Source organism: Rhineura floridana, chromosome 6, assembly GCF_030035675.1.
Source record: "Rhineura floridana isolate rRhiFlo1 chromosome 6, rRhiFlo1.hap2, whole genome shotgun sequence".
In the NCBI taxonomy this organism is placed as follows: domain Eukaryota; kingdom Metazoa; phylum Chordata; class Lepidosauria; order Squamata; family Rhineuridae; genus Rhineura; species Rhineura floridana.
The window spans coordinates 8,588,407-8,611,201 of NC_084485.1; the positions used below are offsets into that span (position 1 = coordinate 8,588,407).

At 44.5% G+C, this 22,795-nt stretch overlaps 1 protein-coding gene across 7 annotated transcripts in view; it reads left to right on the plus strand.

The window, feature by feature from the left end:
• RTEL1 (regulator of telomere elongation helicase 1) overlaps positions 1–22,795 on the plus strand; it is a 142,904-nt gene that overhangs the window by 26,556 nt on the left and 93,553 nt on the right. For all 7 annotated transcript variants that reach the window (XM_061630940.1, XM_061630937.1, XM_061630934.1 and 4 more), the window contains 5 exons: positions 2,123–2,276; positions 4,341–4,379; positions 5,437–5,515; positions 7,039–7,136; positions 9,277–9,332. In XM_061630940.1, coding sequence (XP_061486924.1) covers positions 2,123–2,276; positions 4,341–4,379; positions 5,437–5,515; positions 7,039–7,136; positions 9,277–9,332 — 426 coding nt within the window. The remainder of the gene's footprint in view (positions 1–2,122; positions 2,277–4,340; positions 4,380–5,436; positions 5,516–7,038; positions 7,137–9,276; positions 9,333–22,795) is intronic.

The window sequence follows — 22,795 nt, forward strand, 5'->3', positions numbered from 1 at the left end:
ACTAGTTCCAATTTATGACTTTGGCTGAAAATTCTCAGTAATGAGGAAAGGTGGGAAATTCTTTAAGATGTGTATTTTCTGATTTACAGAAGTGACCCATTTCTCTCAAACTTGCATTTGGTATTGCATAATTTGTGATCTCTTACTATCATTGCTGTTTTTGCTTTGTTTTCGCTATCAAATAGCTTCCTGAAGATTTTTTTATTAGTTTTTTTCCCTAAGGAAATATCTGCAAGTTATTTTTAATTTTAGAGGACAGTTTGTGTTCTTTACTCCATTCTGATTGATGGATTGATTACATTTATATCCCACCTTTCCTCCAAGGAGCTCAAGATGGCGTACATGGTTCTTCCCCCTCCCCATTTTATCTTCACTAACATCCTTGTGAAGTAGGGTAGGCTGAGAGGCAGTGACAGGCCCAAGATTACCCACTGAACTTCATGATGGAGAGGAGATTTGAACCCTTATCTCTCAGGTCATAATCCAACACTCTAACCACTTCACCACACTGGCTAATTTATGTGTGGGGAATCCATTTCGCTGAGGATCACATTGCCAAGTGTGAAGTGATGCATACCTTCCATTCTTCCCAAATACACTTGTGTGTGTGCTGAGTTAGAAGCCTCTGTGTACAATACTGTTTCTTGTCCTCTCCTTTTCATGCTTACATTTATTTATTTATTACATTTATATCCCACCTTTCCTCCAAGGAGGTCAAAGTGGTGTACATGGTTCTCTCTCCTCTCCATTTTATCCTCACAACAACCCTATGAGGGTTCATTCCCTCATAGAATGAGAGATAGTGAGTGGCTGAAGGTCACCCAATGTGCTTCATGGCCAAGTGGGGATTCAAACCCTGGTCTCCCAGGTCATAGTCCAACACCACACTGGCTCTCTAGCATATGGTATCTATATTTGCATGCAATAGAAGAATAATTCCACAGAGGAGTTGTCAATAAAGGGCATTGTATGTTTTCTGCTATGGTAGCTCAGATTAAATGTTGGTCTGAAATGTTTTGTCCCCTTCCCCTGGGGAATATGGGATTGCCACAATTAGAGAAACAAGGTACGAAGCTATATCCCATTCATGTTTTCCTAGGGAAGACTAGGTGGATGAAGCTGACTTGCTGTATGATATGACTGTCCTGTTGGAATCGGAAAGCAATTTCCCCCCAGGTCAGATGGCCCAATATTTCTGGGATGTTTTCCTTCTGCAGCATGTGATTTGGTTCACTTGATGGAGACATGTGAAGTTTTTTTTTAAGGGCCATCTTTTTCAATGCACTTGATCAACAACAAGATCTGCAATTCTTCAGTTGTGGAAGTGCATGCAGTTGCTGTGGTTAGCTGGCCTGGCTGGTGCTATAGGAATTAGACTGATTGGCTTTTTAGAATCCTTTCCTCCTATGACTCTTTGTGTTTCCCAGAGAGGTGACAAATACAGTAAAACGCAATATAAGAAATAAAAGAAGCAATAAAAATACAATTGAAAATCAATATGAAAATTTAATATGGACATGCCATTGACCATCTAAATGAAGCTTGCAAGCCACTAGTGGTCCACAGACCACAATTTGGGAGCCCTTGACCTATGCAAAAGTACTTATGTGCAGCTCAAGAAATCACCAAGATCCTTCTATTACTGTTTTTGCACCTAAGCCTTCCCCCTGCCATCATATTCTTTCCTATATCCCTAAGAAATCGATATGCCTCTTGGATGTAGTGTGTGTTCAAAAGTAGGATAGCCATTGAGTATTGATTGCTGGTAACAGTCAATACCAGAGGACACAATGGTGTAAATCAGGGATGAGGAATTGGTTAGACTCCAAACCCATCAGCCCCAACCACCATGGCCAACAACCATGGCCAATGGTTAGGGGGATGATGGGAGTTGTAGTTCAACAACAACTGGAGGGCCATCGGTTCCCCGTCCCTGGTCTTGATGGATCTGTCCTAAAATGGCAGATCTCCTTTTTTAAAAGCGTTTCTTTCTTAATTTGTTCCTCTTGTACTGCTGTCTTCTTAGTGCGGATTTGTCCCAACACAGAGATGCAAAGTGTGTGCATTGCTGGTGCTGTTAATATCTTAAAATACAACTGTCACTTTTTGTCTACATCCCTAGGAGAGGCTATGTGAAGAATTGGCTTCATTTGACTTGACTCCATATGACTTAGCTTCAGCTGTGGATGCCATCAACATAGTTTTGGAAGAACAAGCCAAAAAAGTCCAACAGAATGAAATCTACTCTGAATTCAGTGTGGAGCATGCCAACTCAGGTAGCTTGCCTTTACTGGTCAGTATCATCTAGGATACATTAGGAACACAGGAAGCTGTTTTATACTGAGTCAGAGCATTGGTCCGTCCAGCTCGGTATTGTCTATGCTGAACAGCAGCAGCTCTGCAGGATTCCAGGCTGGGTACATTCCCAGCCCTACTTAGAGATGCCGGGGAATGAACCTGGGATCTTCTGCATGCAAAGCAGACCCTCTATCACTGAGCTATGGTGAGAGTTTCATTGGGCTGCATGCTTTTATAAATTATGCTGTGGTTCTGCAAAGTCAGTCTTCAGAAAGCTGAGGTTGGTTGCTAGGCAGTTGATAAATTAGGAATGCTCCTGCTAAGTCCTCTGTGAAAGCTCCAATGGAACACAGTACATGTATAGTACATGGACGATCTTGAATGCAGTTTGTGTATTAATGCCAATGAGGCTTCTGCAGGAGAATTTCTCAGTGCATTCATCAAGATTGCTTGAAGGGGTGTAAGTATTCCATGACAAGGCAAATACAGCAAAACCTGCATAATGTTTTAAACAGCTCCTTTGATATTTGTGATTTGGATTTTTGGATTTTGGTTTGGAGAGTTGGTCAGGGAGGAAAATGAAGACATAATGAAAAATGTAGTAAAACTGTTATATCTTCCTTTCTGTCCTGTTAGAAAGGTGTGTGTATGCACTTGCACAGGCACACATACCAGAAAGCAGAGAAACAATGCACAAGCAAGGCAGATTTTTTTCTCTCTGTACAGTACTTTCAGTTTCCCTCCCTGGAAGGAAGGGGAGCCAGAGCCCCCCCTCTCCTGCCTGCCTTCTTTCAACTGTGATCAAGGGGGGGGAAATATCTGTTGCTTGTGTGATCCTTGGAAGGTGGTAGGAGGGAACAGTATACAGGGTGGGATGAAAAGGTGTTCCTTACAACAACCAGCCAAATTCTATTGGGAAGCCCACCAGCAGAGTTAGAAGGCAACAGGTCTTTCTGTGGTTGCTTTTGAGAAACTGATATTCAAGGGCATCCTGGAGGTTCTGTACAGCCATCACAGCTAATACCCATAGCATAGACCAGTCCTCCATGAATTTATCAAATTCCCTTTTAATAATGTTTAAACCACTAGTTATCACCACATCTTGTTACATGAAATCCCCAAAATTCATTGAGTGTTGTATGAAGTACTTTCTTTTGTCTGTCCTGAATCTTCTACCCATTGGTTTAGCTAGAAGACCCCACATTCCAGTTTTATGAGATAGGAAGGAAAACTTCTCTGCTCATTGTCTTGCTACCATTCTTAATTTTATATGTTCATAAAATCAACCAAAAAAGACCACATGCTACTTTTTGGAGTGGGTTGGCGGCAGGGGCTGTAGATAGTGACTCTTGGAGTGCATGAGTCAGACTGCAAGCTGCCAATAGCTTACGTTTTGTTTAAGGAGTAGTTGCAACCTATATTTCATGGATTTCATCCTTTTTTTAAGTGGCGCCTTGACCTGTGTATTAAATGGCCCCTTCCTTGTTCCATTCTGCAGTTTTGCCTCCACCATTGCCTCTCTGTCATGGCCTGGAAATTGACTGTAGCCCTAGCTTAAATCTTGTTTAAAACCCAAGGAGAGTTGCTGCCAGTCAGTGTTGACAGTACTGAGCTAGATGGACCAGTGGTCTGACCCAGTATAAGGCAGCTTTCTATGTTCCTGTTGTCTGAGCTCTTGACTGTGAATGGCCTACTGGTCTTCAAGGGCTATATATTCCGGGTGGATCTCAGTCATCCGCCTCGCCTATCAGGCATGTTGCAGACAAGCCACTGGGAGTCAGAGGCGGCCTTTAGGGTAGCCATCACAATTCTTTGCAGCCTTCTTTGCCTCCTCTCCATCGTTCTCCAAGCACTGATCTGGAACAAAATCCAAGGAATATTCAGCAGGCAGTGCACATGCATTGCACTTGAAAAGTTGCATTAGTGTGTACTTGGGTATTCACCTTCAGATACATAGGGGAAGAGAGAGGAAAACATTGATGTTATACTGGGAACTGTCCCAAGACTGGACTGAATAAGAATTCAGTTTCTTTCTCAAACAGGATTAAACATGGAGCTTGAAGACATAGCAAAGATAAAGCGTAAGTACCATTATTGGGTTCATCTTTTCGAGAGGTTTTTAAAAATGCTTTGGGAATGAGCCAATTTCAGTTTAACCAAGAGGATCATATAGTTGATTACTCTCTTTGTTGCACAGATGTTCCAAATTTAGTATTTCATCCACCAGCTGATATTTTGCTGCACTTTGGTGCAATAAATCAAACAACTGTCAACGTATACAGTACCTGAAAAACTGAATGCCTTAAACAACACCCAGAGAGAGACCAAAGGAAGGTGCCTGGGTGGGATATTTTTTAAGGGGGGTAATGCACAGTAGCCTTGTGTAAGGGGGTTCCTAATCAGTTAGCTTGAGTGAAACATTCACAGAGGATGAGAAATATTAGCTTGTTTGCAGGCAATACTGAAGAATGCTTCATGTTTTTGCATCTTGGCTGGCAAGCTACTGTTCATTTGCATATTTTAATTGTCTGTAAACAGTGTAATTTGCCTATCATGTTTATGATCCCAGCATATGGCAGATCATTGGTTGACTAGATTTTACTTATCCTATTCAGAAAGTATTACCCACAAATGTGAAAATCTTGCTTCAGTCCTAGAAAAAGTCCTTCATATGACAATTTATGAATTGACCAATGTATGGAATTTAGATCACATATGACTTGCTTCCTTATTTCTGGACCATGTTAAAAAACTTTTTATATATTTAAATCAACATTCTCCTCACCCATGAGAGCCGGAAACCCTGACAAACCTATCAGATACACAGAAATGCCCGCAGTTTCCTGTTTCAGAGATTTAGTGGTGTGAGACATATGAGCTGTGTTCTAGTTCTTTATTTATTTTTAAAATTATGTCCCCTTTTCAACAGCAAGCCCTCCAAGGTAACCTGTTGTGTAAATGTGGCATTGCAACCTTCCTGCTCTGTTTCCAGATTTAGGGGAGTGTGTAACTTAGAAGGATCCCCTTTTTTGCCTGAGGAGCAGGAGAGAGGTAATTCCCATGAAAAAGTGAGCCTTCACTTATAGCCATGCCACTAGCCACATTATGGTCCCACTCTTTCTTTTGTTTGCCTTCAAGAGATACTTCTTCAGCTGGAAAACGCTATAGATGCTGTAGAGCTACCATCAAGTGAAAGTGGGCTCACTAACGATGGAAGGTATGTTCCAGGAGTTACAATGTGTGTGTCAAGTTGGCTCTGTTTCTTATTTTTGTGTGCTTGCCTGTGGTCTTATAAAATTGCTATGTTGCTTGTTTTCTGGTGTAAAGTTTGCTCTTGAGAACCTTGGGCCTGTTTCTTGCAAACAAGCAGCTGATTTGTGGCCAGTGGAAATGCTAGCTTCAAAGAGGCTGCTTGATGCAACAGGATGAATGGTCAGACTCAGACAAACCCTTGCCTATGTTCTGTCCAGAGCCGAAGTATTCAGACTAAGGCGAAGTGATGTCTTTTTCTCTTTTTATTAAAGTTATGGTTACATCCAAAGCTGTGCGCTTCATATACCTGTCTACTCTGACTCACTTTTATTGAGACGCTATATATTGCATTTTCAAAAACAGATTTTACTTTTTAAAAGTAGGTTTCTAGCCCTCATATTTTTGGAGACTTAAAAAATCAACAACCCTCTAGCTTTTGCTTTGTTACTGAACAGGTTCTCCATACCTACAGTACTTTCATAAACCTTGCATAATAATTCTTGTTCCATCTGTGCCTTTTTTGTTCAAACAGAGCTAGGATTAAATATTATTTGGGCTTTGTTAGAGTTTATATGAAACCAGGTGTTGGTTCAGAGTAATTCTTCTAAATCTACACATAAACTGTTTACACATGCACAGAACCCCAGTATATGTTAGCGAGAAATGGGATGAGGCTTTCTTGTATTTTGCACTTTAAGCCAGAAGGCAGTAGCGCTACATCTGCTATTTCTTCTTTTGCCTTCTTTCTTTGAAGTGAAAGGCAGGGGAGGTCATAAAACAGTGATGAGGAACTCAGTAGTACAAGCCGATCTGTATCCAAGGCAGGGCTTGCTGTAGTTGCTGATCAGCAAGCCCTGCTGGGATTGGCTCTAGGAACTTCCTAGTGCACCTGATCCCTGATTTTGTTTATTTTATTTATTAAATTTATTAGTCGCCCATCTGGCTGGTTGTCCAGCCACTCTGGGCGACATACCAAATAAAAACATACAAATACAATTAAAACATTAAAAATCTCAACAACAATAATAAAACCTAGCCCACCGCAAAAGCCTGCCTGAAGAGCCAGGTTTTCAAGGCCCGGCGGAAGCTCATCATAGAGGGGGCATGGCGGAGATCATATTTTGGTAGGGATCTTCCTTTGCAGCTCAGTTTGAGTTCAAGTCAGACTGAAAAGGAGTAAAGGAAAGCATCAGGAGTTCTTTCCTTTGAAGTTGATGAACCTGAAGTCATGGTGACATGAGGTGATTGGTGGGGGTGGCCCTGCCCACCTGTCAAAATGGCCCACAAAGGGTATAGGAGCTCAGGATCGGGCCAGTGGCCTGTTCCTGTTCCCCACCCTTATTATATAGAGATGGTTTGAGGGTGGATACCATTAGGCTTTGTGACTGAATTATGTCAGCATGGCCATCACCCCGCAGACAAAGGAAGACAGCTACCAGGATAAGACTCAGTCTTTTTTTTACTGTGTGTTTCTTCTTGTATCTACAGCTACATATTTAACTTGTTTGCAAAGGCCCAAATCACATTCCAAACCCGGACTTCTCTCCTTGAGTCATTGGAACAAATTCTACAGTATTTAGCAGGCCGTAAGTGTATATGTTATTCTTCTTAAAAATGGAGGGTAGGGAAAGAGTTTGGAAGGTATGGTATGATTTTGTGAGAGCATACAGTACTGCTTGAGCCAAGCCAACAGATATGATAATAGTTACATCTGGGAACAAGTTGGGAGACGGTTAAAATGCAAGTGGGGAAAGGTCATGGCGAATATGAATGAATACAAGAGCTCATTATGAACCTATTCTGTAGTGTGAGGATGGTGAAGAAGCAAGGTTTTTTCCCCGCTGCCACTTCATCCATGGAAAGTCATCCAACAGCAGTTTGCTACAACCAGGCCCTGGGAAGAGATCCCAGCATCCTTGGAGACCTATTACACAATAAGTTTGCTAAACATTTTGTGGATGCAGTCACTTATATCCTCTCTGACCTTGATCCTTCGTTTGTCACAGTGTCTAGGGATGTTCCCAGAATGTCATCTGGTCCAACGTTATGAGATGAATTTCAGTTGATGTGTCCTGAGGATGTAGACAGATGCTCTGACTGATCTCCTGTGTCCTTGACCCTTGCCCATCATGGCAAATTATATCTAGGAAAAGGATATCATTTTCTGAGTCCAGGGAAGTAATTAATGCCTGGTTGAGAGAGAGGGCCGACTTGGAGGTGGTTCAACCACTCTTGAAGGCTGCCTTAGACCCAGGCGACTGTAACAGCTGTCATCCAGCTATCACTAATCCCCCCTCCCCTTGGCAAGGTGCTTAAATGAGTGGTTACTGTTCAGTTCCAGGCTCTCTTGGACAATACTAATTATCTAGACCAATATTAATCCAACTTCAGGCCTGGTTGTGATACAGAAACATTTTTAATTGCCCAGATGGATGTCAGCAGAAAATCTAAGGGACTATAGCCCTATTAATTCTCCTGTGATCTCTCAGCAGGAAGAGAGGTGACAGCAAAGACAGAGATGATATGGATAGATAGCTCTTGAGAGCAAATACTCCCTTGATCTCTCAGCAAAGAACCATGGTATCTTTCTGAACCAGCTCTGTGAATTTGGAGGGGCAGGCAAGTGATATGGTGGCTCAGCTCCTGTTTGCTAGAGACTATGCCTGATATTTCACCAGGCACCTTAGACCAGAATTCTTGTATCAATGGGCAAATCTACCATGTCTGAATGAGTGAACCCCTCTAGCCTTAAATCCCCTCCAGCATGCAGGCAATACCTCATTATTCATGTAGTACATTCTCATTGTTGTAAGATGCCATCTGTGTACAATCTTTAACTTTGATGAGCCCCCAGATATATTTAGATCAGAAATAGCTGAAGTAACCCCTTTCATTTCTGCAATCAGTTCGATGTATAGGTTCTCAAACATTTATCTATTATGTATTTGTATTTAAAATATGTATGTACTGCTTCATCATTTGCATTTCTAAGCAGTGTACATAAAAACAAGCCAAACATAAAATAAACAGAACAGTAAAATCATCATAAAACCAATCATTACCTTAAAATGCCTGCTGGAACAAGAAAGTTCTGGTCATATGCAACAAAGAGGATGCCTGTTTAATCTCAGTTGGGAGGAAGTTCCACAGGCTTGAGCCCACTACACTGAAAACACTGAAATCATAATGAGCATGTTGCTGCAAAAACAGAAAGGAGTAGAAAAAGAGGAAGACCAAACGAGATGGATTGATTCCATAAAGAAAGCCACAAACCTGAACGTACAAGATCTGAACAGGGTGGTTTACAACAGATGCTATTGGAGGTTGCAGATTCATAGGGTCGCCATAAGTCGTAATCGACTTGAAGGCATACAACAACAACAATGTTGCCTCACCAGAACAAAACAGTTAGTGCACAACAGTCCTTACTTGGGTTTTCTGAAACCAGCTGATTTGTCTTCCCTGTAAGGGATCTGTCATCCTGGCCTCCTTGATTGGTTGCCCCTCTCAGACCGCTTAACTTGTTCCTGTCCTCAGATTCCCGTTTAGGAAATAGCTTGTACGTGCTCTTTTGAGGGCAATCTAAGAAGGGATGATGTAGCAGGTGCCAGGATCTTTGCCCAGTGCCTCCATGCCTACAATGCAGTGTTCATGAATGGATTTTTAATGATTACAAGAACATTTGTCGTGTAACAATGTTGTAATATTGTTTATTCCCCCCCTAAGGTACTGGGATGTTCACCAACACAGCTGGGTTGCATAAATTTGCAGACATAATCCAGGTAAACATATGTTGCCTCCTCGATTATAGTTTCAAAGACCAAAAGATGCCATGAAGCGAGAGAAATATAAACTCAGTGTTAATATCAGCCCTTCATGGGATTCTGGGAATATCTTCATAATGAACATTATGTAAATCTGGGGCAAGTTGGTAGAGAAAGGGATGGTTAAAATCACTTTTGCACAGTTCTGTTGCAATTCCATGTTCAGCCTGCTCAGGTCTGAAGTTGTGATAGGGTAGAGTGGCAACAATCAGGGATTGGACTTGATTGTGTCTGTGTAATTAGATTATGTTAATGGAAAAAAGAATTTCTGCATCATGATGGCAACATTCAAGGCTGTATTCATTGGGCCCTTGAGTATTGTCTGTCTTTTATCAGAGGTGTCAAACATCAGAGACGTCAAACACAATTTTACTATGTACATTTTTCAGTTTAGAAATTATAGCATATGTATTTGTGGTTCAGTAGAACATGACTGGAGAGGTGTAGGGTGACAAGATTGAGCTGGTACAATGTAAACTTTTTCAGCAAATAAAGAACAAACCCTATGGGAATTTTATCCTTTAGACTCAGAAACCTGAAATTTTATCCTTTAGGCTCAAGAAATTGAATGTGCCTTGACAGAAAATGCTGAGGGAGGAGAATGACCAGGATGGTGAGGGGTATGCAAATCAAGAGTGGTTGAAAAAGCTGGATATGTTTAGTGTGGAGAAGAGAGGATTAAAGGGGGCCCGAGATGTTGTTGAACTCCAGTTCCCATCAGCTGCGGCCAGCACAGCAAAAGACATAGATTATAAGAGTTGTAGTCCAACATTTGGAGGGCCACAGGTTCTCCATCCCTGAGGTATACCATATCCCAAAACCTTAATACCCAGTCTGCTCTTGATGGGGAACCTGATTTCTCCCAGTTATAGCTATGACCTTCCACTCAGCTGTTAGAAGATGAATAGCCATCCCTTTGTCTTCTGGCAACACAATAGATCACACAAAGCAAAACAATAACACTAGAAGATCTAATGGCAGACCATATCTGTTTGATAAATAGTTAACTTCCAGTATTTTATAATCTTAAAATAGGTCCAATAAATGTGACTTGAATCTGTGTATATGATACCACATCACCAACAAAGATAATTGAAACCTGCACAATGTCATCTTAATTTAAGTGGAGTAAGATACCAAATGAGTAGAATCTGATGACAGTTTTCTTTTCAAGTTAATCATGGTGTAGATTGTGATACCTTACATCTTTTGGGATCATTTTTCTAAATCTTCCTATTTCTGCTGTTAGTGAACTAGTTGGAAGATTCAGGACAGACAAAAGGAAGTACTTCTTTACTCAGCGCATAGTTAAACTATGGAATTTGCTCCCACAAGATGCAGTAATGGCCACCAGCTTGGATGGCTTTAAAAGAAGATTAGACAAATTCATGGAGGACAGGGCTATCAATGGCTACTAGCCATGATGGCTGTGCTCTGCCACCCTAGTCAGAGGCAGCATGCTTCTGAAAACCAGTTGCCGGAAGCCTCAGGAGGGGAGAGTGTTCTTGCACTCGGGTCCTGCTTACGGGCTTCCCCCAGGCACCTGGTTGGCCACTGAGAGGACAGGTTGCTGGACTAGATGGGCCACTGGCCTGATCCAGCAGGCTCTTCTTATGTTCTTATGTTCTTAGAACCTAGCTACATGACCATATAATAAAATTGACAAACCAAGGCTTCCCTTGTTCCAAAGAGAACTTATTCCAAACGAGTTAATTTCTTTTGTACATGGATTAAATTTCAATAGCCTTAATTTCACTCTTTGTACAGTAGCATTAATCCTGTTTAAGGTTATTGAGGCACGTTTTGCTGCTCAAGGTATTATCCTTCCAGGGGGCCTAAAACTGCTGCATAATAACATACCTGATAGAAGGAAATGCTAATCCACCCAACCTAACTTGTTTTATCCATAGTATTAGCTGTCATTCTTGGATATTTTCCTGCCACAAAAAGTCTAATAGCATCTTCTGCCAAGATGCCAGTAGTGATGAAATTAACTGCAGTGGAATGGTTAGAAACAAAATTGTAGTAGCCAGTTCATTTTTATCAACTTCTTGAAATCTCTGATGCAGTTCTTTTAACCACCACCAGGAGGTGCACACTCTCAAAGGTATAATATATATCTTGCATTTGAAAGATATCTGGCTAGTAGGACAGCAATATTTAGTTTAATTAAACACATCAAGTTGGCCTAGTGTCTGGTTATTATACAGGCACAAGAGTGGCTGTATACTATAGCTAGCATGGATTTTTCACATTCCGCAATGTTAAATTGAAAATATCCCCATGCCATTCTGATGCTTCCCATAAGCTCATTTCAAAACAAAACCTTACAAAACTTATAGTCCTGAACTCAGAAATGCTTGCCTAACAACCCTCTAAACTTTCATGGCGATACACAAAACAGTCAGAGAGAATCAAGAGTTCAGAGTCTAAAAAGAGGGAGGAAAAACCAAGACCCCTTTTGGACTTTTTTCTGTCAAGAGTTCTCATAATTTATTGAAATTAATTAAAAATCAGCCATGTTCACTGAGTACGTGTAATCCTGTTACTGGCCTTGCCCCATACTCTGACCTTCATCTTCTGCAGTTTAAAAATTAAAAAAATGCCTGGCTGATTTTTAATTAATTTTGATAATTTTATATTGAACTCAATGATAATGTCAGGCATGCTCAGTAAGAACCAACTGTCAGTGTTCTAAAAGCCAGACTCACAGCTGCTTGACTTTGCTAATCGGGGCCACACCCACACCAGACCTTTATTTCACTTGAGACAGTCATGGCTTTCCTGAAAGAATCCTGGGAAGTGTAGTTTGTGAAGGGTGCTGAGAGTTGCTAGGAGACTCCTATTCCCTTGAGAGAGCTCAAGTGGCCAGAGGGGTTTAACAGTCAGACCCTCTTCTGGGGATTGTAGCTCTGTGAGGGGAACAGGGCGTCTCCTAGCAACTCTCAGCACCCTTCACTCACTACACTTCCGAGGATTCTTTGGGAGAAGCCATGGCTGTCTAAACTGGAATAAAGGTCTGGTGCAGATGTGGCCAGTGGCAGCTTTGGTTTAAATTTGGATGGGAGACTACATGTGCCTGCTGTAGAATAAAAAGGTGGGGGGGGAACACTGAAAAGCAATGATACTGTTCACAATGTTTTCCTTTTGGAAAGGAAAGGTGCTTAACCTCTTCCCAGTGCCCACCCACCCAAACTTCTCCCTGCCCCTCCCCCAGGTCAGTTTCACCTACCATAAACATGACTGCACAGAAATAAATCCCATTGAACTCAAAAAGTATGCAAATGATCAAACCCACCCTTCTCTCTCCTATCCCCTCCCTCTTGCCCCTTCCCTCCCCCTTCCTTTGCCCCTCCCTCCCCCTCCTCCCCTTGGTCAGTTTTACCTACCTTAAGCATGATTGCACAGGAGTACCACTGAACACAATAAACATGCAAATGATCAAACCTGCCCTCCCCTTCCTTTGCCCCCCCTTCCAATTCCATCCTTCCCCCTCCTTCCACTCCCATCTCCCCTCCCTTTCCCCTTCCCTCTCCTCTCCCCGTCCCTCTCCTCTCCCCTCCCCCCTCCTCCCCCATGGTCAGTTTTCCCTATCCTAACCATGATTACAAAGGACTGAATCCCATTGAACTCAATAAGCATGCAAATGATCAGACCTGCCTTTCCCCTCTCCTATCCCTTCCTCCTCCCCTCCCCTCTTCCTTCTTCCTCCTCTTCCTGCCCACTTCAGCCCTCCCCCCTCCCGGTCACTTTTATCTATCCTAAGCTTAATTGCATGGGAGTAAATCCCACTGAACTCAATAAATATGCAAATGATCAAACCTGCCCTTCTCCTCCCCTCCCTCTCCTGCCTGCTCATATCCCCCTCCTCCCCGTCTGGCCTTCCTCCCTTCCCTCCTCCTCTTCCTGCTCTCCCCATCCCCTGTGGTCAGTTTCACCTATCCTAAGCATGATTGCAGGGGAGTAAATCCCACTGAACTCAATAAGCATGCAAATGAACAATCCATTCTCAGCAGACTTGCACAGGATCCCATTTCTTACCTCCCGGGTTAAAAAGAAGAGAAATTCACTAATAGGCAAAAAACTTGCAGTTTAAGAACATACCTATAGCCCACAGATATTTCTATCAAACTTTAAAAAGCAGGGAAATTTGGCAGCTATGGTGAATGCACCAGGGAAGCAGGAGACCTATATTGTACTACCCTACAAATTTGTCAAAATGCAAACACAATTTGGGTTGGTCTTTCACAGTCCAATCCACTTCCAGTGTAGCTTACAGGTGTTGTCACCGCTCACCATATGCTCAGAGGCACATGTTACCAAATTCTTCCAAGCTACACAGGAAGTGGATTGGACTGTGAAAGACCAACCCAAATTGTGTATACATTTTGACAAATTTGTAGGGCAGTCCAATATCTCGGACAGGAGGTCAGGTGTCCTCCCTGGTGCATTCACCATAGCTGCCCAATTTCCCTGCTTTTTAAAGTTTGATAGAAATATCTGTGAGTTATAGATATGTTCTTAGACTGCAAGGTTTTTTGCCTATTAGTGAATATGTTTATTGGTATTGATTCTTCATTCTTTCATGGATGCCAGTGAGGTCTCCACGTGGGTTATAGTCCCCAATCAGCTCGAGACAGGAACCTGTCATAATTTTTTCTTGGCTCCTCCCCTTCTTACTGAGGTGATGCCAGTTCTGTTCCTGTCTCAGCTCGGGCAACAACCTTTGGCTGTTTTTCTCTCACTTCTGTAGACTATCAGCCTACGGCTCCTCTATTTTCCTTCGTTCTTTTCTATACTTCTTATTCTGTTATATATTTGGTTAATTAGTTCAAACAAACAAACAAACAAACAAACATATATATATATATATATATATATATATATATATATATTATCTTTCTCTTTTTTCGTACCTATTCTTTCTCTCCTGGCTGAGATATGGAAGTACTGCCGTCTTCTCAGACCGCCAGGACAAAAACCCTTAGAGGAACAGGGCAGCATACAGTGGCTACTGTGGTCGGATCCCTGCAAGGCCATAAGGGGTCAGGGCAGCACTCAGCTCCTGCTGCAGTCAGTTCCCGGCCACCGTCTGTCCCACAATCCCAGAACAAGAAGGGACACAAAAAATCAGGGCAGCACCCAGCTCCTGCTGCGGTCAGTTCCCTGCAGATATTGGGCATGACGGCGACAGCTCCAGCGGACGCGCAACGTCCGGCCAGGGAGCATAGGCAAGAAGCCTCACGTCAGAGCGTGAATTTCGCTGCTACATCGCGGCACAGCTCTAATTGCCCCTTCGATTTGGACAATCGGGGCGGAGGCCTACTGTGTGAAGTGAGCCTTTCACCACCGCCTACTGCCTCTTCCAGCTCCCTAATGATTTTTCCCGCTGAAAAGGCGGCGGTGGCCATCTTGAGTGGCACTCAAGAGACGTGTTCGATAGAGCCTGCAGTCCAGCGCCATCTACTGGAGCAGCCGGACGACAGCAGATCGGAGGATGAGGGAACGACGGAAGCCCATGGGCGGTATGGCCCCCTCGTCTCTCCACCCCAGCTCTCTCCTCAGCCTATGCCAGCTCCTTTAATAACCCCTTCAATGACGCTGGCACAGTTGTTTTCGCCTGACGTAATTCAGCAACTTAAGCAGGCACTATTAGAGGAGGTCCCACCATTTACTGTGATACCCCCCAATACTCCACAATGCCCACAGCCTACGGCAGTAGCCGCCCCCCCCACCATGTAAGAGACCACGCCAGGTTGCCAGACAGCTTTCCCCTGACCGGACTTTGGTGGCTATGGGTACGGGGTATTATGAGCGGGACCACCAGGATGCCCTATCAGAAATCGGATCTACAGGGTCCATGGATGACGGAGAATGGACCGATGCCTCAGAAACAGAGGCTCAAAACTCGGTCAGACTATTTTTGGAAGTTCATTTTGAACCATTATTAAAAAAGGTGATTGCTTCCCTGGAGCTGACTGCTCCTTCTGAGGAACAACCTACCTCCTCCAGGCCAGCTATGGTACTGCCTACTATTAAGACCGGGCCTAAGGGCATTCCGTGCTCACCTATGCTGTTGGCTAATATTCAACAGGAGTGGGAGCTACCGCTATACCCCAAAAGAGGGACTAACTGGGCTAATAGACTATATACCTTAGAACCCAGTGTTATGGAACAGTTGCGGGCCCCAGACGTGGATGGGCCTATTACTGCGCTCCTGTCACATTCGATCTTGCCATGGGAGGGGGATGCTCATCTCAAAGATCCCATACAGCGCAAGTCAGATCTAGCACTTAAGCGGGTACATGAAGCGACGGCTATGTCCATAAGAGCCTCTGTGGCAGCTTCAGTATTCTCTAGGGCATCACTGCTGTGGATTGAGGACCTAGCCCAAAATCAGGAGCTGGAGGTCTCCAAGTTACGAAAGTCCATTTTAAAACTCTCTCGCTGCATGGCCTTCGTAGCAGACGCTACCATGGATTCCTCACAATTTGCAGCCAGGGCTATGGCCACGGCAGTGGTAGCCAGGCGCCTAGTGTGGCTTTCACACTGGGATGCGGACAATGCATCCAGATTTAATCTAGCCACGGCTAAATATACAGGTGGGAAATTATTTGGGGAAGACAATCTGGCGGAGGTATTGGTGGACAATAAGGATAAAAAGAAAGTTATGCCCTCACAAGGGAAAGAGGAAAGAAAGCCATTCCGACGTTATACTCCCACTTTCCAGACGCGTTCCTTTCGTGGCTCAAGGCCCTTCTTCAGCAACAGACAGAGGGATTTTAGAGGCTCCCGTTTTCCCTGGCAAAACCAGAAGCCTCCACAGAGATTCCACCAGAATAGACAGCAGTCCTACCAGACTAGGCAGCAGCGTCAACCACAACAACGTTTCTGACTCTATACCTGTCGGAGGTTGACTCAAATACTTCCTAAACCAATGGCAGACAACAACAAAAGACAAATGGGTCCTGAGCATTATCAAAGACGGGTACAGTCTGGAGTTACATCAGTATCCACCCCCACGTTTCGTCTTCTCACACAGACCGACATCACTACAAAAACACGGAACATTCCTATCAGAAATAGAGCACTTTCTACAAATCTCAGCTATAGAACCCGTCCCCATGGACAAACGGTTCTCAGGAGTGTACTCCCTCTTCTTTTTGGTGGCAAAAAAGGACAGTTCATTCAGGGGGGTGCTCGTGTTCCTGAAACGCAAGACTTTCCGCATGGAAACTATAGCTTCAATCAGAGAGGCACTCCAACCCCAGGACTATTTGGCATCCATAGACCTCAAGGAGGCCTACCTGCACATTCCAATTCACCCCACGCACAGAAGGTTGCTCAGGTTCACATACGACAAGAAACACTTTCAGTACAAAGCCCTGCCATTCGGACTTGCCACGGCACCCAGGATCTTCACCAAGGTGCTGGCAGCAGCACTCTCAGGCCTACGTCTGAAAGGGGTGCACCTCTCCCCTTATCTGGACGACCTACTTCTCAGGTCTCAGTCGTTTACCCAGGCAAACAAAGACTTAAATCTTACACTCAGTTTCCTACAAAACCACGGTTTTTTAGTGAATGTTCAAAAGGGTCACCTCTACCCCACGCAATCACTTATACACCTGGGCACGGTGATAGACACCCTTGCTCAAACTATAACGCTGGCGCCACAACGAATCCGGGCCATCACAGACCTAGCACGCTCCATACGCGACCAAATGAAATCAGACTTGATGCGCCTGGCAAAACTGCTCGGGATGATGGCATCATCTATAGCAGTTACACCATGGGCCAGACTTCATTCACGTCCTCTTCAACATCTTCTGATCAAGTTCCAGAGAGACATCGCCTCGAGGCGACACCGTGTGATTGCCTTACCACACAAAGTGCGTCAGTCTCTCACCTGGTGGCATCGGGACTCGAATTTGTCCAGGGGGATCCCGATACAGGACCTGCCTCGCACAATAATTACTTCAGATGCCAGCCTCTGGGGCTGGGGGGCTCATTATATGGATCTCTTTGTACAAGGACGTTGGAGTCCACCAGAGACAGCCAGGCCCATCAACTGGCTGGAACTGAGAGCAGCTCACCTGGCGCTGAAGCATTTCTTTCCCAGTCTTCACTACCCCAATGTATTGATCAAAACAGACAACACCTCGACCAGATCATACATAATGAGACAAGGAGGGACCCGATCCAAGCTCCTCAGCGGAGAAGCAATAGCCATGCTGTCCTGGGCAGAGCAGCGCCTTACATCTGTATTGGCGGAATACCTGCAGGGAGCAATGAACGATCGGGCGGATTGGCTCAGCAGATGTCAGATATTCCCAGGGGAATGGGCACTCAACAGAAGCGTCTTCCTGATGGTTCAACAACACTTCGGAAAATTAGAGGTGGACCTCTTTGCCTCGGACACAAACTATCAGATCCCTCGATATTTTGCAAGATTCCACGGCGTGGGGCGGAACAGATAGACGCACTGACGGCGAGTTGGCCACAGCTCCTACTGTATGTGTTTCCACCAACTCCTCTCCTCGCCAGAGTCCTCAACAAGATCAGGAGGGAAGAGGCGCAGTTGGTCCTAATAGCCCCATACTGGCCGAGAAGACCGTGGTTTGCAGACCTAGTCCAGCTGTCTGTCAGAACCCCCCTTCCACTTCCAAATCGACACGACCTGTTACATCAGAGACCGGTCCTCCACCCAGACCCAGCCTGGCTTCAGCTAGTCACGTGGAGGTTGAACGGAGCAGGCTGTTAGCATTAAATATTTCACCTGATGCGACAGCAACTATCCTGGCGTCACATAGGCCATCTACACTCAGGATATACCAATCCACTTGGGCAGCTTTCCTGCGTTGGTGTACAACACACGACACCAATCCTATGACGGCATCCGCACCACATATCCTGCAGTTCCTCCAGGCCGGCCTCCACCAGGGTCTACGTCCTAACACCCTCAAACGTCAGCTATCGGCGCTTGCATCCGTTCTATCTTTAGACGAAGGGGTCTCTCCAGCGTCACATTCGCTGCTCAAGAGATTTCTAAGAGGAGCAACCGTTATCAGCTCTCCGGTAGTGCACAGATTTCCTTCATGGCACCTCCATACAGTGTTGACCGCACTACAGAAATCTCCATTTGAACCCCTGCAGATGGTTCCTTTGCGAATACTCACCTTCAAAGTCACGTTCCTCATAGCAATCACGTCAGCACGCAGGATATCAGAGATTCAGGCTCTATCAGTGCAAAAACACCTCTGCATTTTCCATAACAATAGAGTTGTACTGAGGATCGACCCTAGCTTCATACCAAAGGTCAGGTCTCAGTTTCACCTGCAACAGGAGATCGTGCTGCCCACGTTCTGCCCAAATCCTAAACACCCCATGGAAAGGGCATGGCACTCCCTCGATGCGAGGAGGGCGTTGAAGGTATACATCAATAGGACAGCTCAATTCCGCAGATCGGAATCTCTGCTGGTATCATTCCATCCTCCGACTCTAGGCCACAAGGTGTCAAAATCAACTATAGCTAGATGGCTAAAGGCATGTATTTCCTTAGCCTACAGATCACTCAGTAAACCCGTGCCACAGGGAATCACGGCGCATTCCACTAGAGTGGCAGCCACAACAGCGGCCTTTTCAGCTAATGCCCCATTGGAGGAGATCTGCAGGGCAGCAACTTGGGCCCCACCTTCGTCGTTTACCCAACACTACAAAATGGACTTATACGCATCTGCGGAGGCCGCATTCGGTCGTAGGGTTCTCCAGCAGGTTCTTCCTCAATAGACCCACCCTATGGCCGAGCTTTGGTACGTCCCACGTGGAGACCTCACTGGCATCCATGAAAGAAGGTACGGTTGGACTTACCGTGAACGGTGTTTCTTCATGGATGCCATGAGGTCTCCACGACCCTCCCTATGAGGGGCTGGGAAATCCATCTGCAATCTGTGTTATCTGCTCTTATTCTGTTGTTATAACTTCTGATTTGTTCTTTCTATGTTACACTGAGGTGAAGTTCCGAGCTGGTCAAGAAAGAGAACTGGCATCACCTCAGTAAGAAGGGGAGGAGCCAAGAAAAAATTATGACAGGTTCCTGTCTCGAGCTGATTGGGGACTATAACCCACGTGGAGACCTCATGGCATCCATGAAGAAACACCGTTCATGGTAAGTCCAACCGTACCTTTTATGGATGTTGTTGTATATTTATTGAGGAGTTAGGCATGATATTATATACCAGTTAAATTATATAAATATAGGTACTTCTAAGAATGGTATTTAAATGTGCACTTAATTTACTTTGTATCTGTGTCCAGGTGTCCATCATCTTAAGCCATTGTTAAAAACCTCCCTCATTTCTGCCGCTGCCATGCTGCGGAGGAAAAAGCCAGAATCTAATTTGTTTTGTCATTGAGACCCAGGCTCTTGGTTTATTTCTTCCCAAACAAGCAATTTCTTCCCACAAGCAATATCTTACCGCTCATGGGTAGTTTGGAGAGAAACAACTTGTTTCCTCCATGCCATAGTGGCAGCAGAAACGGGGTAGGAGAGGAGTTGTCTTTAATTATGGTTTGAGGTGACTTGCCAACCAGGACTGTGTGTCTCTGAATAAGTTATTATATCAATATAATTATGAAGTTAAAATATATATATATATTTAATTTAAAATTGTTAACACACACATATACCCCCTTCTGTTGAGGGATTGTTTAGTGCTTGGCATTAGGGCATATGTAGCCAGGCTGGTTTATTTGTTTTATTTTTCTAATTGGTTATTAGGAAGGCTGACCCATGTGTCTGAGACGAAGAAAGGGGATCAGGTGGGGAGAACAAGGGTGTACAGTCTTAATGGTTTGGGGTAGGGGAAAATATGGTATGAGAGGAGGAGGGGTGGGCCAGGATAGGGGAGCATGGCTTAGACAGCTGCCAGCTGTGCTGCATGTCAGCCCCTTCTTCAGCTCTGGGTATGGTGGTCGTCCTGTCAGCAAGCCCTGAGGCTTGCAAGTGCCTCTGAAATGCTAGGTTGGCTTTTAATAAGAACTTCCTGAGCGAAGGCCAGCTTGTTATGCATGGGCAAGTGGTGGGGAAGGAGGGCTTGGTTTTTCTTAGCTGTGCTTACCTGTGTGCTTGGTGCAGCATCAGAGCAAGCTTGAGGGGTGGGGGTGGGGGAGATGATTGCTGTAGCTTATAGAAATTTGATCTCTCTCTCTAGGCTTCCTGTCCAGTTGAGTATGGGTTTGGAATATTTGTATCTTCACTGAGTGAATGGGACAGGTTATGGTTCTGCTAGTGTACTATACATCTTGCTTCCCAAGCAGGGAGAGGTGGTCTCAGGCATGATGTTGAGGATCCCCAGGCTGTTGGTCTTGGGGATTTCCATACCAAGGCTAGCAGATCTGGACAGCTCAGGACTCCATGGCCACCATGACAACCATGGGGCTGTCCCAACATGTCATAGGCACAATGCATATGTCTAGACTCATTCTGGACCTGGTTTTTCCCCCAACAGAGTAGGAAGAGGGTGATCTGAGAGTGAGAGATTTTGACATCAATCTCCATTGGTGATCAGATCACCCATTTTTCAGTTTCAAGCTGCCAGCATCTTTTTCCCTCCACAGAGGAAGGGAAGATGGGTCGCTGCTGGAGGCTGATGGATCCAAATTGGTTTCTGGGAGGTTCCTGGCTAATAAACTGTTGTTCTTGTTAAAGCCATGGTCGGCCTGTGGAGTGTAGAGATGGCATGGGTGTTTGATACAATTGCTCCTGAGTGCCCTCTTCCTTCTGTTAGACCCTAGCCTGCACTGTGGTATGCCCTGGAGCTGGGGGATGGTTTGGATGCAAGTGAAGGGAAACTTCAGATGAATTCAACCAAACATTAGTATATGCTCATAATCCAGTCTACTCAGTGGCAGTAATGGTAGTGAAGAATTACTTTGCTGCCTCCATTGCATACAATATTTGGCAGAGCTTTTCCAGTTGGTTTGTAGTTTCTTACACACTGGTACAAAGGAGGTTGTATCCTCAGTGGCCTGCTGTGATTTGTGTGCAAGACATTTGACCCTGCTATTGTAGCAGGTCAGTATTGAGAGAAGTCCAGAGCACTGTCTGGTCCAGATTTATTGGATGTTTTGATTGGTACTGCTCAAGGATGTGGACAAGGTGTTGACAATGGTGTGGCTGACCACATGTATTATGCCTAGGAGGGGATGGCCATTTGAACCTGGGAAGTGATCAGTGCCTCCTTGCAGGGTGGTCCTGGGTCACCCAAAGGAGATGGTGGTAAGACCACTCCTTAATAAATCTTCCCTGCACCCAGAATATCTGAGTAATTATCAACTGGTCACAAATGTTCCCTTTTGGGGCAAAGTTCTTGAGTGTGTGGTTGCTGACCATATTTTGATGCTCTTAAGTTAGATTGATTTTCTGGATCCATTCAATTGAGAATTAGGTCACAGAGACCTCCTTAGTCACTTGTTCGGGAGAGAGACGAGGAGTGTGGCCCTGTTGATCCTCCTTGATATCTCAGTAGTTTTTGATACCATCAACCACAGTGTCCTTCTGAAGTTGGGTGTCTGAGATGGGGGCAGCTATCTGAGATAGGGGACTTTGCTGTGGTTCCAGTCCTTCCTGAATGGTTGAATTCAGAAGATGGTGCTTTGGGGATACTGTTCAACCCCATGGAGCCTCCAGTGTGCTGATTTGTTTTTCTTTTTCCTCTCATGCAGGTGTGATGGAAGATTTGTTTAACCAGTGCCTGGTCACAGTAGTGTACTGGATGAGAGCTGAAAAACTGGAGCTCAATCCAGATAAGACCGAAGTACTGTTAGTGGGTTGTTTTGCAATCTGTGGGGGTACAACCTGTTCTGGATGAAGTTGCATTCACTCCTCCTGAACTGGTGCACAGCTGGGGATATTCCTAGATCTTATTACTGTCACTGGAGGCACAAGTAGCCTCCATGGCACAGAGTGCATTTTGTCAGCTTTGGCTGGTGGCTCAACTAATCTGGATAGGAGTAGCCTAGGTTTGGCGTTCTATATTCTGGTAACCTATAGATTACTGCAACGTGGGGCTGCCTGTGAAGATGGTTTGGAAATTGCATCTGGTCCTGAATATTGCAGCCAGATTGCCTGGGACCAGGCAGTCCAAGGATATAGCACTGATTCTGTCCCAGTTGTGCTTAGGTTTTGATGTGGTTAAGTTTTTGTGACTTTGTAATGTGTGAGGTTCATTTTCTTCCAGATTTTTCTGATCAGGTTTTATTTATTTATTTATTTATTTATTTGGTTACATTTATATACCGCCCTTAGCAAATAACTCTCAGGGCGGTAAACAGCATAGGGTAAAATACATACATGGCAATAATAAAATCACAAAAACATATATGACATAAAAACAAATACAGTTAAACAGAAAATAAAAATA